This window comes from Glycine max, chromosome 8 (assembly GCF_000004515.6).
Source record: "Glycine max cultivar Williams 82 chromosome 8, Glycine_max_v4.0, whole genome shotgun sequence".
NCBI lineage: Eukaryota > Viridiplantae > Streptophyta > Magnoliopsida > Fabales > Fabaceae > Glycine > Glycine max.
Window position 1 is genome coordinate 254,951 of NC_038244.2, and position 17,559 is coordinate 272,509.

The window sequence follows — 17,559 nt, forward strand, 5'->3', positions numbered from 1 at the left end:
CTAATTAGAAACTACTTTTGAAATATTTTTTAAAATAAATTATTATAAAAAATAATAATTTTATTATGTATAATAATATATGATTGGACAACACTAAAAAATTCTACCACTTATTTAAATTAAATTCTTAAATTTTAACTTATGAGGAATTTAGTTTTTGATAAAATATACTAATATATAGTTTAGTTTATCTAATATATGTTTGTTGTTTGTCTTAAATACAATGAATTGAGTGATTATATTTACCTCTCTCTTTTTATAAGTATACTACATCATTAATCATACCAATAGCTTATTTCTCATTTATTTCTTTTTTTTTCTCAAGTTACAGATAATTTAAGATTATTCGGAAAATGTTTTTTTAATGAATTGAAGTTTTGTGTTTGAAAAAATAAACAATGTTATATTTTCATACTTTGTAAGAGGAAAAAGTAAGAGGATTTAAAATTATTTTTTAAAATATCCTATTAAAAAGTTAATCCTATTATGTTATGATTTTTCAATTAAAATTTAAATTTCAACTTAATAATTTGTACATTAAAAAAAAATACATATTACAACCATCGACATGAAGTTTCATCAAAATGAACACATATTGCCATACTTCGGATTAACGAGAAAAAAAACTATAATGTCTTTTCCAAGAAAAGACACTTTTTCCTTAAGAAAAAAAAAAAACAATTACATCCAAACTGGGAGGTTTCATGTCCCTGACAAGTGGACACATACAAACCACAACTCCAAACCAAAATTTGTTCTATTTTTACGGTAAATACAAAATCGAAATCATGTCCATTTATTCTAAAAAAAAAAATTGGAACCTGTGTCTGAGCAACGAAAAACAAAAAAGATGTATATAAAAAAAGAAGGAACATATTTATAAGTTTAACCGAAGGAAGAGAGACAGAGACAGAGGAAGAGCCCTAACTAACATAACCTCTGTCTCCGAAAATGAGTGGTCACATAACGAGGAGGAACAGTGCCCCTCACAAACGCCCTCCCTCGTTATCCAAGAAGCTCCAAAACGGAAGCCTTAGCGAACCTCCCAGCAAGGCTTCTTCTCCGCCACCTCAAGAGTACCTTCTTCTTCTCTATCTCATTTCATCTCTTCATTCCTTTTCGCTTTCCTCTGCTTTCAACCATACACCGATCCGTACAAATCCAACTAAACCGTTTTATTTAATTTAGATTAGATATATCGGTTTCTATATATTTATTATTATTTAGTGTAAGGGATTTAGTTTTTGTTAGCTTAATTGTTTTAATTGGCGGATATGTTTTTCTTCCCCCCCCTTGCATCTAGTTAGAAAGATGCGGTCAGTTGGAAATGCTCTGTCGTTGGTTGTAATTCTGGTTAATTGAATTGTGAAATCTTTTTTTTAATGGATATGTTGTAGGGTTGTTGTATCAGTTTTTTACTTTAATTTTGGTTATTAATTGAATTATTTAGGTTTGATGGGGGAGAAAGAACAGTTAAGAAGCTTCGGTTGTCGAAAGCCCTCACTATATCTGAGGTCACGACGGTTTCTGAAGCGTGCCGGAGAATGGCCACTCGGCGTGTCGATGCTGTTTTGTTGACTGATTCCAATGCTTTGCTCTCTGGAATCATGACTGACAAGGTTTGTGTTGTGTGTGCATTTTTTTTTTACATTGAAGGCAGTGTCAGGAGGTTTATAATACCTCACTCTACTCAACCAATTGAGTTAGACTCACTTGACAAAAAATATAAAATTTTACGGGATGTGTGTGTATATGAAATTTTACAAGCTTGTGCTTGTGTTCAGGACATTGCTACTAGAGTTATAGCGGAGGGTTTGCGGCCCGAGCAGACGATGGTGTCAAAAGTAATGACTCGGAGTCCTATATTTGTGACATCTGACATGCTAGCTTTAGAAGCTCTTCAGAAGATGGTCCAAGGTTAGCTTCATTCCTACTGTTAATGTCATTGTTATTGTCGGATTTTAGGTATTGCTGGACTTGGATGATTGAGTTCATTTCTCTAGAGAACGGATAATACAATCAGTTATTTTCTGCTGATCCCGATTAATTAATACATTTTGTCAAACACTTTAGTTATGGCTGTCTTGTATGTAAGAAGAGGTCTGGTTACAGTGGAGCAAGGATGTACTTGATGTATGTATTTTTGGATATTGATGCTCATGCTTCATTAAGATCATTAGATTTCTGATAGGACAAGGCACTGTAGTATTCACCCTAGGATACGAACTAAGCAAAATTTATATTTCCTTGCACTAATTAATGAGTTGTTTGCATCTATATTGCAATTACTTTACTATTGAACAAGAAGGATGCATGATTTAAGGGTTTGCGACTTGTGACAATGAGGGCCATGTTGTGTTAATTCTTTGTGATAGAGTTCCTTTATTCCCCATTTCTATTTTCTGTATCTTTATCTGGTTGATACCTGATGATACAAGACATGGGCATATCTTTCTATTAGATTCTGTCTGTTTACTTTGTAGTAATTGAGACAGTCTATAAAGTAATCCATTAAATGAGATATGATTTATTCATTTTAACTGATAGGTAAATTCAGGCACCTCCCTGTTGTGGAAAATGGTGAAGTGATTGCCATACTGGATATCACCAGATGTCTTTATGATGCCATAACTAGGATGGAGAGGGCTGCTGAGCAGGGCAGTGCCATTGCTGCTGCAGTTGAAGGGGTGGAGCGCCACCGGGGTAGCAATGTATCTGGTTGGTTAACAATTATCTTTACATCCACTTTAATGCATTTATCTCTTTAATGTTTTATACTATAGCTGCCATTGTTGAGTTCAGAAGTTTTATGTTCTTTTTTATCATTTGGCATACTCATTAGCTGAAATGACTGTTTCTGGTAATCAAATTGTTGGCTTTATTTATCTTTGTGGCTAAAATAGACACAAAGGATTTGATAGTTAATAGAAAAAGATAGGGTGAAGAGAATTACCAAATGAGTGGTCAGTGTATGAACCTTCTATTTGCTTAATTGATCACTTGTGTGGCTAATCATTCCCTAAACTGGAAATAGTTTTGCTCAATTGTTATTGGTCAACCACCCCCCCCTTCCCAGACACACACACACACACACACAAAAAAAAAAAACCTTACCTTGAGGATTTCTTTTCTTAAAATGTAGTAATCTGGGCAATGTGTTCTTAGTAAATTATACTTGGATGACATACTTTAGAGGTTAACTTTAAGGTTTTAAGTAGATGAATGGTGAACCAAATACTGTTAATAAAAGTGCATTAAAAATTCTGTTTAGGCATTTAATTTGTCTTTAAAAATATATAGTTTGTGTTTCTTCAAAACTGACGAGTAGTTGCCATGTATTTCAAGGTCTCTTTTGTCAGTCATGCTTCTGTAAATTTTTAGTTCTTATAGTCTAACTTTATCAATATTTAAGTGTTTGAAATGGCCATATTTCTTCGTCATTTTGTAATGATGCTAATTTTCTGTTTCAATTGCCACCATTTTTATCAGCTAGTGCTTTGATAGAAACATTGAAGGAGCGCATGTTCAAGCCTTCCCTGTCAACTCTAATGGGTGAAAATACAAAGTAATTTCCACATTATATTTTCTTTTATTTGTATGTATTGCTGCAAGATGCTTGTATAATCAGATATAATTGTTTTACAAAGTTCTGTAGCTTTATGTTTCTAGGGTTGCTATTGCATCACCCGCGGATCCTGTATATGTAGCTGCAAAGAAGATGCGGGATTTGCGTGTTAATTCAGCTGTTATTGTGTCCTTGTCGGGAACCAAGATTCAGGGTATACTCACGTAAGATCTTTTTCAGAGGCTTTAATCTCTTCTTTTGGAAGTTGAGGGTGTGGAATAATATACAAAATTGCATGTTTTCGTAGTGAAGAACTCTCAAGGTTTGGGGTATAAAATATTATTCTCTGGTAGGAGCCAGGTTAATCATTGTAAGATGCTTAATGCTTTCTATGCTCATGCAGTTCAAAGGACATACTAATGCGTGTTGTGGCTCAAAATCTTTCTCCTGAGTTGACTCTCGTGGAAAAGGTTGTTATTTCATTTTAATATTTATTTTTTGGAAGTGACTTGAGTGGAAAGAGGGTCGTTGTGAGAGGCCTTTCTTTTGTTTGGTTCTGATTTTTTGCTAAATATTCAGAACTGAGTTGATTTTCTTCTTGATTCTTCCCTTTCTAATGTAGGTAATGACTCCAAACCCAGATTGTGCATCAATAGATACAACGATACTGGATGCACTGCATATGATGCATGATGGGAAATTCTTACATCTTCCTGTGGTAGACAAAGGTAACATTTACTTTTCCAATTTTGTAGGCAGTCTCCTAATTCTTATATTTTTGTACTGACTACTGAGTGCTGACTTTTATTGTTTATGCAGATGGGTATGTAGTGGCTTGCATGGATGTTTTGCAGATAACTCATGCTGCAATCTCCATGGTAAATTTCATGTTTCAGATTTTAGATACATATAAATTATAGAGTAAAGGAAGCTATTTTATTATATAGTCTTGAAGATGGGAATTCGGAGGGATCTGATTATTTTGCCGTGAGGTGTTCATATGTATGGGCTGGTATTTGTTTAGGTAATAGCTGTATATTATGAAAGGATCAAGCATCATTTCAGTCCCTGGAATTTACTCATCATAACTTTTTCTGAACTTGAAAGGGGTTTTACAATCACTCACTACCCCATGGCGTTATCTAAGAATCTCTGAAATATCTTAGATTGTTTCTCTGTTTCTATTTCTTCTTTTTGTAAAAGGAAATTACCAATGTCCATGTCTACAGCCAACTGTGCTGTCTCAGTGCATATTCAATTTTGTCAAAGGAATATTTCCTTTTTGATTTAGTGATAGTAGCATTTCCATACATATTTGATCATATTTCTCTAAATAAGTAGAATGTTGTACCTGGATAGTCTTGTAGATTTAGTGGATTAGTTCTGTTGTCCTGCTTACACGCCCTCCTCCTTGCTTCACAATTGTAATGCTTTTATAACTGGTGGGGCGTGCACCTTTAATAACATTGCAGTCTATCACCTTGTGTAGTAAGGATCATGTACTTCTTTGTATCAACAGTTGATAGTGTTGTACGGATACCAATTTCTGATTACTAAAACGTGCTTTGTAGGTTGAGAGTAGCTCTGGAGCTGTTAATGATGTGGCAAATACAATTATGCAAAAATTTTGGGACTCAGCTTTTAATCTAGAACCACCGGAAGATTCTGATACTCATAGGTAATCTTGTTGTGTAGACATTTAAACACAAGATTTGTTTTGTTCTGATCCTTGAATCAGCCTATATGATGTTCTATTGCAGTGAACTTTCTGGGCTAGTGATGTCAGATGGGGCTGATACATCAAAGTCTGGATATCAATCTGTAGGTTTTGGAAATTCATTTGCCTTCAAATTTAAAGATCTCAGTGGTCGTGTGCATCGATTCAACTGTGGTGAGTGACTTGTCTTTGGTAAATCATTATGAAGATTTAGGAGTCCTTTTTTTCTTCTTGTCTTAGCCACAAACATAGTGTGTATTTGATATCTGAACCTGGGTCAAGTAATTTTTATCATCTAAACTACCCTCTTTGATTCTTATAAGAACTTAAAAGTATTGTGTTGCTGTTTTTTGTAGGTACTGAACATCTTGATGAACTAGTTTCTACAATCATGCAGAGACTTGATGTTAATGATGGAGAACGCCCTATAATTTTGGTGTGTTTCATTCTACGTCAGTTTCTTCTGCCTTTTGAGAGAGTATAGTATTGTATTGTATTTATTTACATGCTGACTTTTTCCTCCTTTTAGTACGAGGATGATGAAGGTGACAAAATTGTTCTTGCAACCAATAGTGATCTTGTTTCTGCTGTCAGCTATGCTAGGTCTGCAGGAGTGAAGGTGAAGATATTTGCTTCTACTGGCTTTTTCATGACACTCCAATTTGCTCCATACATTCTAATATAAAGCATCTTCGTGTTTCAGGCTTTAAAGTTGCATTTGGATTTTGGCAGTTCAACCAAAGCAACAACTCCAAAATCTTGTACAGACACTAGACAGAAAACTAGTGCTTTGTCTATGCGCTCTAGTATTTTTGCAAGTGCAATTGTTATAACAAGTATTGGCGTGTTGGTCTACTTAAAACGCTCCAAACAGTGATGTGTTGCCAGTTTGGTGAGAAAAAAAAAAAAAGAAGCAATAATCGCTCTGTATGAGTTCAAGAGCACTATTGCCTTTTAAAGGCTCATTACAATTAAGAAAATCTTGGATAATGAAATAGGCGAATTATATGAGGTTCTTCTTAAAATTGAGTCTTTTTGTTTTGAGGTTAATTTTTTCCTCCACGGTCAAGCCAAGGCGATTAGTTACGATAGCCACTTATATTTTTGTCTCCGATGTAATTGCAATCTTTAATCCTCGTCCTTCGTAGTGGGAATATATGTACAGATAATGTCTTGGCATAATATATTCAGAAATGTTAAGACGTTCTTCATTTTTGCTTCAACTCGGGTACTTGCACTTATGTCACGAAAATTCTGATAAAACTTGCAATGAACTTCCATGTTCCATTATCATGTAATGTCTACAAATTTTGTTGCCACCTTCTTGGGTTCACCCACGATGATGTTTGCACTTTTCCGTGAAAGTGTCACTAGCATTTATCTTTCAAAAATATTTATTGCAGCATAATTTTTTGTATTTAAATCATACATTTTAAATAATTATGGGAGCAAATTAAAAGTTCGCTGCTCAAATATAAGGAGCAATACACCAAAGATATTGCTATTCACAACGTCCTATTTGCAATTTATTTGATAAAATACTTTTAATTGAAGCTGATTTTCACTATGTAATTTTGCAAGCAGAAACTACATTTTGTGAAAGGTATTTCTATAAAAAAAAAAAAGTTGCATTTTTTCAGGAGGTGCAAATAGCAACAAATTGTAAAGGCAATCTTTGGGCTAAAAAGTGCTCACAGCCCAAAAATGCATATTTATTTAAATGATTATATTTTGTTGGTTTCTATTGTTACCGTTAGCATGCAAGCTGATAATGGGGCCTCTGAAGTTCTTGTTCCGTTATTATAAAACTGAGTCCTTCACTCTCTCTCGAACCAGCTCACAGAAACAATGATCTCCTACGCCGACATGCTCAAGGGATCACATGGATGTCAACAACTTCAACTATCCTCCATTGTCAGAGATGTAAACTACAGGTGAGTGATCGAGTTCTCTATTCATAGTTGTAGATGTGTGTGTTCCGTCACTACAAGAAAAAAGGCTAATTAGTGACGGATTCAAATTCGTCGGTATTTTAATTTACCGATAGATTATGAATCCGTAGGTACAGACGGATAAATATTTAGTGACTAGTGTTCATTTTGAGCTTTCAAATGCAAACTAAACTTGTTTCCATTGCATGTCATGTATTATTATGTAGCTGTGGCTCGTGTGGTTATGAGCTGAACTTGAACTCCAGCAACCGCAACACTTGTTCTCTCATTGACTCAAAGTCCATAAAGAGAGGCATCATCTCCTTCTTCTCCGTGGATGAGAGCAGGTTCACTCAGATCCAGCAACTTCACTGGCCTTCTTGGATGCCCTTTTTCAACTCCAAGCGCCAAAGAACCAAGCTTTTTTGCCGCAGCTGTGGGAACCACCTTGGCTATGCTTACACTTTGCCCTCTCAATCTCAATCCTGGGATGGCATCTCTGATGATTCCAGAATCTATGATATCAAACTAACCGCTTTGTTACCTTCTTTCTGCGAGGAACCAAGTCAAAAGTTAGAGGATATGGGCAAGTTTGAGACTGCATCTTCCTCCACTCTGGTGTTCTAATTCTGAAAGGGACAGAAACATATTCATCAGTTTCTTGTTTGTTTGAATGTGAATTAATGTATTCTACCTTTTGATCATTATGAGGATACTTTCTCAATAGTTTTTTTTTTTTTTAATTCTGTTCCGTGTGCTTAGTTGATCATTTAACTATTGTGTAATGTTTAGCTTTATTGTATATTGTATAATCTCCTATTTATTTACAATTTTGAACTTGGGAACAATCTCAACGGATAGACTCCTCAAAGTGCAGCAGTAATAAACTTTCAAATTCACCTTTTTGTTAATTTATGCAATAATCTTCATTTCCCGTTATTTTCTCTCAAGTCTTTGAATTGGTTAGTCTCTCCTATAATCACTTTGAATTGGGATCATGGTAAATTAACTTAATTTGCTGCTAATTTTACTCTGGCTGTAGAACTTTGTCTGTAAGATTTTAATGAAGGAACAAAAGAAGAAAGATTTCATTCTATGCCGCTAAATTTTAGTCCCTTCGGACACAAGGGCATGAAAAACATGTATTACAATAAGCATAAAATTATATTTGAACCAATATATATACATATATCCAATTCATTATACTGTTTTTACTACTCAACCCAATTTATGTCCAACTGTTTTAGTTCTGTAAGCCATTTTTGTGGATCTTGAGAAACAGTGGGTCTAGATGGTGTCTTGATCTCACGATCTACATCAGGTGATGCTACATCATCATCAACTTTCTTATCCTTGGCAAGCTTGCCCTGTCTGCTTCGTTGCCGCCTCACCTTGAGGGAGAGGAGGCGAGAAACCTGACGAAGTCCGCCCCACTTTTCCAGTGCCCGTGCTATATCAAACCGCCCTGCGGGAAAATTCCATTGTATACTAACTTCAAATTGGAAGTGGGATGAAGCTACAGCCATCAGTTTTATCCATCTTTCTTTGCTAGACTTGAAAGTAAGCAAACCTATGGTTTGTTGCTGTAAACAATAAAATCAAAATTGAGGGGAATATCTTGACCAACCTGCACGTTCAAATGACCTTCTGCTAGGCATAAAAGAAGGGTCCATTCCCCAGCTCCTTTGAAATCTACTTATCTGCATGAAGATGTAAGCAATGTTACGTGGATAGATGCTTAACATTTATCCTTTCATCATGTCATTGTCATTTAACTTTTTTAGTTTTTCATCCTGGTTAAGGGAATAAGTGGTAACTAGATTGGAACTTTTGCAGGCTCACCTCATAATGCAAATTTTCAAGATTGTCCCAGTAACCCTTTGGTTTGCGGTGTTTGTAAGCCAGAGAGAGGTTCATTATAGTTGCAATCTTTCTGAATCCACCCTTGCGATTTATAGCCTTCTCAATATCCACTCTTCCATGCAAACGAAGTTGCTTCCTCATTGGCATAAATCCTTCCTGTCCATGTTCTGCAATGAATTTCAGAAGTTCAGATTTTAGGACTTCAATATCTCTTTGTAAGCCTGGAACTCTTGGTCTTTGTTGAGATGAGCTTTGAGCATTGCAATCAGACAAGTCTTCAGCTGAACAATAGCTGTCATCATCTTCAAAGCCAGATGGAACAGTTTGTTGCCCTGAATTTGTATTCTGCTTACATGCTTCCAAAATATTTGATGCTGTCTTGTTCTCGATATAGTCTCTTATTGCACACAAGTTTGATGGGAGATCTTCATAAATGACCTATTGTTAAAAGAAACAACATTTCAGGCATTGAAATACTCAATATATGTGTGTGTACATTGTTTGGATTGACAAACAAGTGATCAATTTCCTCCAAGATTGAATCTAATTGACAAACACCTCTTCCATGATAGCTTCAGAAAGGAAAGTGTCTTTGCGCATTTTTGACTCCAGGGAGTACTTTAGCAGTGTGTGATGATTTCCTAGTTGCTCGAAAGTCCATTTTCCCTGGAATGAGTCAAAGTCCCCTTCAACCTGTTCGAAACTGATCTCCTGTTCTAGATATTCACACAAATCTAGCACAACTCGAGCATGAAGCACCATATAAAGCAGACCTTTACACCCTTCCTGCATATTGATTAATCTGGGAAGTTACATCAATCACATAATTTATGGATAAATTGTATCACACAAGTTCATTCTTGTATTAGTCGCTGCTAAGGAGATGCTTCTATATTTTGCTTACAGTGGAAGATGAAGGTAAAATAATGGCTGGTACTTGATACAGTGACCAGCAAACAATAAACAGGCTATTCTCATTATTGACATGGCACTATACCTGGAGAATGCGGACTTTATTGTTATCTCGTGATAAAATCTTACTGATTGCTAAATTTGGAACTATCCTGCAAGAAATTATTGTTTTTCAAGTTAGGAAAAATGAGACATAACATCTGGAGGAATCTTTTATAGTATGTTTTCCAATAAATTGTGTAAAGAAGAAGCACACACTACTTACTCAGGAAGAGACTCATATGAAGACATTACAGTCCATACATCACGAACAGGAGCTTTAACTGTTATGCTAGCAAAAACGCAGCGATGAACACCTCCATTTTCCTTCACGTGAAAATAGTTTTATAGGTTACTTAGATCACAAATTTAGCTCATTCAGAATTAAGGCCAATACATAACTATTTACTGCAGATAAGTTACCAAAAGTCCATCAAATCTACGGAGATGAATTTCATCCACCATGCAAGGCCTGTCAAGTCTGCAACTTTTTCCAAATGCACCCCAATTATTGATGTTCACCTCACTGGAAGGCATGGGCAAGGTGCCAGGAATTGAGTTGACTAAATCTTCTTTGTTTTCACACAAAGCACTATTTATCTTTTGGGCAGATGACTCATTAATATCACTAGAAGTTTTATCCAAGTGATTTTCTGGAAGGGAGAGTTTCTGATTTCCTGAAATATTCCTCTCAACTCTATATGCCAAGGCTTGGAGGTTCACAGGGAGATCTGATTTGATAATCCTTTCCAAGAAAATAGCTGGGAAATTGAATCTTGGTATAACATTAACTTCATAAGATAAATTAGTTGATGAAGATCTGCAAGAAATAGAGTTGAAGAATAAACTATAAATGTTCCAGGCCAATGGCAAATGAGTATAACTTCATTTTCTTTCATAGAATTGCATTTTGGCCAATACAAAAGTAGAACATAGTCAAGAGTTTAAGTTCAAAACACATTGATATGAAGCTATTCAACTGAATCATATAAGAACTTCCTTGTATCACAATGTAATTCCCACCACAGATTCTAATTTAGGAACATGAGGATCTCCATATAAAGGCCAAATTTGAAGCCTCTTCTGTCATCAGAACTTCATCCAAGATTCCAAAATTTGGATGTGTTAGCATTACATTAGCATGATATACTAAAGATAAATACAGCGGTTTGAATTGAATTATTGAAGCAACCTCCAGAAGTAAAATCAAAATGTAGTCTCTATATTATGCAAGGCTGCCTGGCAAGTATTGGCTATCAGGGGTATAGGTTCCTACCTTGTTCCAGATTTGACAGACCATTTGCCCTCAAACTTCTTAAAGTCTCCATCAACCATGGAAAAGTGAAGTTCTCGATCCCATGCCTGAAGTATTAAAAAGAATATGTATCAAATATGCAGTGCATACCCTTTGAGTATGAGAACGTACAATTCTTGAGAAAGTTTTTCATCAATCAAGTAATGGCTGTAATGCAATTGCCTAAAATGAGTACTTTAATTACTTCTAGCTGTCTTATACAAGTTATTTATCATTGAATTTGTATACCCATACAAATGAAAAGAACAATAACAAATAACAAATAAATAAATAATAGCATTTCATTTTATGTACATTGATCTACAAACATTGAATTTTTTTTTGTCTTCACCCTCTGGTTCATCAAGCGATAAACTAATATAGAGTTCAACAGAAAAGTAAGTAAAGCTAGCTCAAGAGTTGTTTCCGTCAAGGATTGAACTTAGATAATACTTGAATGATTCAACCTTAACTTCAATACCTTAACCAGTTGTACCTAATCACTTGGTTTACAAACATTGAATTTGAGCATTTGAAGTGAATGAGTCGTGCGTGATGGAGAGATGATTCGTCATATTTTCTTGCTTCATATGCAGTAGACAGATTAGCAGTGCAGTAACTTTAAATGTTTCAACATTTTGAATCCTAACAACTAACTCTCACCTTTTTCTCCTGTTAAGAATTTAAAAGGTTTATATCTAGTTTCATGCTGACATGAAGTAACTGAATCACAGAATAATAAAAAAAATAATAGCAAGTATATATGGATGAGATGCTTACAGAATTGATGAGTTCTTGAAGATCCAAGACAACACGAGCTTCTATGTGCCAATACATTGACCTTTGAAATCCTCTTTGCTCTAACCATATCCGTCCAGGATACGGGCAAGGAATTTTCCCACTGTAAAAAAAGAAAGACAAACAATTAAACAGCAATGCTCATAGTCGTGATCTCATACAAAACTTTCATGAAAAAAAATAATATAAATATCCTTTGTAATGTTTTAAAATCAAAATTGACATTTCATCTCGATAATTACTGCCAATTTTAGTCACTACCAGAAAAGTTTTATATACCCACGGAATTTAGAGAAGTGATTCCGGAAACAAACAAAATTAAGCACATAGAGATGATGTTTGGAGACAGAATGGTCCATCTAGAGATCCTTCTAGGATTTCTCTAAACAAATTCAGGGACGGATATTTGAGACGAAGTTAATCCGTGCCTGATAAATGATAACGCAATCCGTCTCTAATTCTGTCCCTGCATATCAATGTGCTGAATTTTAAAATTCTAATATGTTAGAGACGAATATTATCCGTCTCTAAGTCTTTCTTAATTGTACGTACCTTTTTTTACCATTTTTTTTCCCTCAGGAATCAAATAGTAAATGATATATTTTATAATATATAAAAGTTTAAGGTTGTCAAGAAAAGGCATCAATTACCGGGATGAAATGCCATGATTGACTAGAAGAAAAACATCTTATAAAACTCTATTTAAGGTATATCCGATCTCTTACTGTCACATTTCATTCTCATGTCTGCCATGATTTCTCATTAGTCAATGGCGTATATGATAGTGTATAGATCATTCTCATGTCTGTCATGATTTCTGATTAGTCAATGGGTGTATATGATAGTGTATAGAAATTAAATTCTTAATATATAAGTAAATAGCACATACACTAAATAAAAATGTTTATACTGTCATCTTAAAAATGTCTGCCATTATTTCTTATTGATTTACACGTTACAGTGTTACACATTTTACTATGGAAGAAAATAAAATCTTGACATTATAGTTTTACCTTACCTCCACACAAGATTTGGAATGAAATCAGCGAGATGATCATAATCAGTGAGAGCGTTCCAAACGGATTCAATGTCAGCATTGACAGGAATTTCGGCCTTGACTCTCCTTTCCCTCCAAGAAACCACTTGAACCTCACACTGCACCTCACGTTCAGCCTCTTCATCTTCTTCAATTCCATTATTATTACCATTCCCTACTTCTTTGTCGCACCGGATTCTGGGTTTGCACTGGGTTGAAGAAACCGCAATGCCATTGTTAGCAGAGTGATAGGGGAAGAAGAAGCTCAGAGATAGAAAGGGCGCTGGTTTGGATAGGAAGCGCAGAGAAAGAGGTTGAGCTCCTCCAAGGTTGGTGGTTGAAGAAGTTCTGCAAGTGGTGATCATGTCATGGAATGGTAGAAAGAGAGAGAACAGTGAGTGGTGTGGAGAAGCAAAAAAAGATGTAGCTGTTGTTGTTGTCGTCGTTCATGCATGCATGATGACCACTAGTTTTTGCTTCTGTCGTTTTCTGCTACTGTTTGTACTTTGCACTTTTCGTATGAATTGGTGGCTCTGATCCACACACGTTAGTTGGTGCCTTTTCATTGTATCCACAATTTCCTGTTTTTGTGGCTTAATATTCTGTTCTGTGTGATACATAGTTTTACCTACTAATTTCAAGTTCCAGCTTGGATGAAGCGTACGATGTTGATATAAATTAGGGATATTTTTACTATTTTTGCACATGTTCATCAATGCACGTACAATAGACAATTCTCATCTTTAAGAAGAAAAAATTTAGATTGAGTATATCGTAGTTATTTATTTGAGTAGTATATTGGGCTGGTTCGTTTAAGTTTATTTTTTAGAAAAAAATAAGTACTGTTATGATTTTTTTTTTTATGTTTGTTTACACAGTTCAATTCTTACTTGAAAAATATTATTTGTAAAAAACAAATCTTATTTGTATCTTTAAAAAAGGTTTTTGTAAAAAATATTTTCAAAAAAAACACTTTTAATTTTTTAAGTTTAGACAAAATGATTTCATCATTCTCTGTTTTTTTTTTTTATCAAATTGAGTTTCACTTCAATTATCAATAATTGAAATAAGGATAAATATGCTTATCAAAATAGATAAATTATGTTTTAAAAGACTCTACTCTTTGGGTTTTTCTAAACTAGTCCAGTAATCGTGTTCACGCATTATTTCTGTTAAAATATACTTGAAAAAATTCTAAACAAAGTTTAGAGAGATTAATAGAGTATAATGCACTTAAATTATAAACACAAGTAATTTAGTGGGCCATTCTTCCAATAATATCTAAAAATTATCACAGATTAATTGTTATTCTGTCACGACAAAATGAAAAAATTGTCACTTTCTATCAATAATAATATAGTTTGCTCATAAATTATTCGTCAACAAACACTTGGTTTACAAGTAATTACTCTCGATCTATTGAGAGCAAATATTTTTTCTTCCCCCACCAAAAAAATACAAAGAATAAAAGTATACATCCTCCAAATGTACCACCTGTGGTAGCCCAAAATTGACGAGGTTTACCATTAAAGAGTTCGATTTGAATATTCATGCCAAACAATCCTACAACCACAATACCAGCATTTAGTATCATGTTTAGGGTGTTGAATATTATTGTTGCCTGCAGAAGCTCATTTCGCTTATCATCTAACATCATGTTGATGTAGTCCTCAGTGTCATCCACGTACTCACTCAACTTAACAAGTCACAAACACATGCATCATTAGTAATGAGTATTTTAAAGAAGAAATCTAATTATTAAATGCAATCACTTAATATTATTGAATATGTCTTTTCATTTCTGATCTTCATTTCAAAATATTGATATTTTGGTATTAAAAAAAATCTATATTAACTGGATTTTAATCAAAATACCAAAACATGTTTCTCTTATTCTGTGAACACCCAAGAATCTTTCATGTTAGTATTCAAAACAAGGATACAAGAGTTAATAAAGAGATACTTACACTAAACAATCTTTGCAAGATTCCATTTGTCTGCGCAAAATATGCTTCTAGAAGCATTTCCAATTCCTCAACATTAAGTTTAAGACCAGGGAATTTGTCATACTTTTCCGAATTTGATTCATCGCTACAGACAAAAGTAACCAGTGTAAGCGTGAATAATGTAATTGCTAAGCTCAACTTCGGTGTTAAATACAGAAACATTGATTTTACCTTTGATCGGTATCTTCAGATTCAGAATTGTACTCTTCTTTTAATGATGCCTGATCTAATAAACTAGCATTAAGCTTTTCTGTCAAGTACATTTCAGCCAAGTCTTTATCATCATCCAGCAAATGTTCCAATTCATCTGCTACCTGAAAAATCCAAGACTATAATTAGTCCCTTTTTTATTTTATTTTTGCGAGAACAACATATATATAACTTTATTAAACAAAAATTAATCAAAATATCCCTAGGCATATACTCCATCTTGGTGCAAAAGTATGCTTTCTTTTTGGGATTCACATTTTCAGGTTCACAATATAGACTTTATGTTCCTACCCGAGGTATATATCCTTGACAATAATATAGAAGCAACCAAAAGTCTTCCTAGCAAGCATTTTTTCTAAATTAAACTTGCACAGACGAGTCTACTCCCCATTTGCATAGTGGAGAATTAATTATGTGGCTAAATTGAATTAAGAACAAGACAATGGTATGGTTAGTGCTAGATTAATAAATACAAAATATTATTGAATCTTTGAAAAAATGGCAAAAGGGATTCCATGAGTAAATTCTTATCCGCGAATCATCCAACTGAGATCTGCATCCGCATTTAATTAGCACAAAATTTCTCGTTGAAAATAAGGAATAAGCTTTATTTTATTTAAGGAATAAAAGTCAAGAGTTTTAAACAACAGAGTGAATAAGTGTCCTGATATATACACAAGATGATCACTCAGAAAGTGTATTCATGATTTTCCAAAATTCTTATGTAAATTTTACTAATCTTCAAGCATTAATGTTATGATTTACCTTCTGCACACGACCAGAAAGTGCAACCAAACGACTCTTGATATGCCTTACACGTTCAAGATTGAGTGTGCAAAGTTGGGAGGTCAATTCATCTAAAGCTGGGTATGCCTCTTCCTCCAATCTTGAAGTCTAATATAAACAAGTCATGTATAGAACTTAAAAATAAGCATCAGGTTAAAAAAAAAAGAGCTACACATATTGTGTGCGTGTGTATTTATATACACACACAATAAGATTCAAGTATTTATCTAATATCTTAATAAAATAAAATAAAAGTAGGAGTAAATGCAGTTATATAAATGAACAAAATAAGTTAGTACGACCTCAGATTCAAGGCACCTGCAAGCAGATTCAATAAATGTCTCGAGGGCTCGGAACTCAAAAGGTAACTGCTTGGGAGCTATAGGTGCCATCTTAGGGCTATCTGCTTTTACTTCCTCAGATATTTTCACATGCGAAACATTTTGGGAAGAATCTTCAGAACCACACATCGCTGGAGGTTTTGCTTCGTAACCAGGATTCATGTCATTGCTCATCTGTGTAATCAAGAGTATTAGGGCACGCTGGTTAGCAATTAGCATTTGACTTTTTAGATTTTTTGAAGTCCACGAAAGTTATTAATTAACATGATGAGCATGTATAAGTGTGAAGTAAAGGGAATATGGAAGTAGGTACCGGTGAGGGAGGTTGATGAGTAAGACGGGTGAGAAGGTCTTGAAGGAAGAGAAGAAAGAAAGGGTTGGAAGAGTTGATCATGAGAACCTCGGTGGAAGTGATGATTCCTTTGAGGTGTTCCAAGTTGACAAGAATGGCTCTTTCGCGTACAAGGATGGAAGAGGGGTGAGAAAGCATGGGATCGAGGACTCTAAGGTCACGCGCCGGCAAGCCAGTCCGCCGCATTAGGGAGTGCTTGCCGACATCCTCAAGGCGTTGCTCTCCTGTCTCCGAGGACACCACCATCCAAGTCTTCACTCCCGTAGTTATTCCCACACTAGTCTTTCGCCTCACCATTCTCTTTTCTTACTCCACTCTGCAATCTGCGCCTCAACCCACCCCTTAAAATAACATTCAAATCTCTCTCTATCAAAACTTATCCATTCCTAGTAACTAACTTCATGCCAAAACTTATGCTCTCCAAACTTTACTCTTATTTTCTGTTTCTTTGATTTTATGATAAGATTTCTCAACTGAAATTCCAATTTCTCTTGTTTATCATTCTGTTAGGCCAATTAATTGTTATTTACACCTTCCAATTTTACTTTTATATATATATGACAAAAGCATCGTAGTCCTAGAGAGCCTAGGCGCTTAGTTGCATTTTTCGTTATCGTGGAAATTTTGCTTTTCAAATTTCAAGGGTGCAACTTCATTAACAGATGAATTAAATTTCGATAATTACTTTGCCTGAAAGATTTGTAACATT

General features: G+C 34.7%; 4 protein-coding genes across 4 annotated transcripts; 2 read left to right on the top strand and 2 right to left on the bottom strand.

Annotated features, from left to right (window-relative positions):
* The first annotated feature begins 828 nt into the window (after positions 1 to 828).
* On the top strand, positions 829 to 6,307 carry LOC100778753 (CBS domain-containing protein CBSCBSPB3). Its single transcript, XM_003532065.5, has 14 exons — positions 829 to 1,076; positions 1,451 to 1,619; positions 1,785 to 1,917; positions 2,548 to 2,718; positions 3,490 to 3,565; positions 3,670 to 3,789; positions 3,969 to 4,035; positions 4,188 to 4,293; positions 4,385 to 4,443; positions 5,137 to 5,243; positions 5,326 to 5,456; positions 5,639 to 5,718; positions 5,812 to 5,901; positions 5,986 to 6,307. The coding sequence occupies exons 1-14, from the start codon at positions 952 to 954 to the stop codon at positions 6,157 to 6,159; spliced, it is 1,608 nt and encodes a 535-aa protein (XP_003532113.1). The 5' UTR covers positions 829 to 951; the 3' UTR covers positions 6,160 to 6,307.
* Positions 6,308 to 7,116: 809 nt separating this feature from the next.
* LOC100527641 (uncharacterized) lies at positions 7,117 to 7,986 on the top strand. Its single transcript, NM_001248409.3, has 2 exons — positions 7,117 to 7,216; positions 7,441 to 7,986. Exons 1-2 carry the CDS (start codon positions 7,131 to 7,133, stop codon positions 7,838 to 7,840), a joined length of 486 nt encoding a protein of 161 aa, NP_001235338.2. The 5' UTR covers positions 7,117 to 7,130; the 3' UTR covers positions 7,841 to 7,986.
* A 291-nt stretch (positions 7,987 to 8,277) lies between these two features.
* Positions 8,278 to 13,572, bottom strand: LOC100785172 (uncharacterized). Its single transcript, XM_003532319.4, has 10 exons — positions 13,138 to 13,572; positions 12,102 to 12,222; positions 11,304 to 11,389; positions 10,451 to 10,847; positions 10,254 to 10,354; positions 10,074 to 10,140; positions 9,635 to 9,862; positions 9,056 to 9,514; positions 8,841 to 8,913; positions 8,278 to 8,678 (listed from the first exon to the last, which is right to left on the bottom strand). The coding sequence occupies exons 1-10, from the start codon at positions 13,518 to 13,520 to the stop codon at positions 8,428 to 8,430; spliced, it is 2,166 nt and encodes a 721-aa protein (XP_003532367.1). The 5' UTR covers positions 13,521 to 13,572; the 3' UTR covers positions 8,278 to 8,427.
* A 699-nt stretch (positions 13,573 to 14,271) lies between these two features.
* LOC100786228 (magnesium transporter MRS2-F) lies at positions 14,272 to 17,159 on the bottom strand. The gene is made up of 7 exons (XM_041017840.1): positions 16,798 to 17,159; positions 16,460 to 16,676; positions 16,137 to 16,265; positions 15,333 to 15,475; positions 15,123 to 15,246; positions 14,650 to 14,851; positions 14,272 to 14,324 (listed from the first exon to the last, which is right to left on the bottom strand). The coding sequence occupies exons 1-7, from the start codon at positions 17,145 to 17,147 to the stop codon at positions 14,272 to 14,274; spliced, it is 1,218 nt and encodes a 405-aa protein (XP_040873774.1). The 5' UTR covers positions 17,148 to 17,159.
* Positions 17,160 to 17,559: the final 400 nt, after the last annotated feature.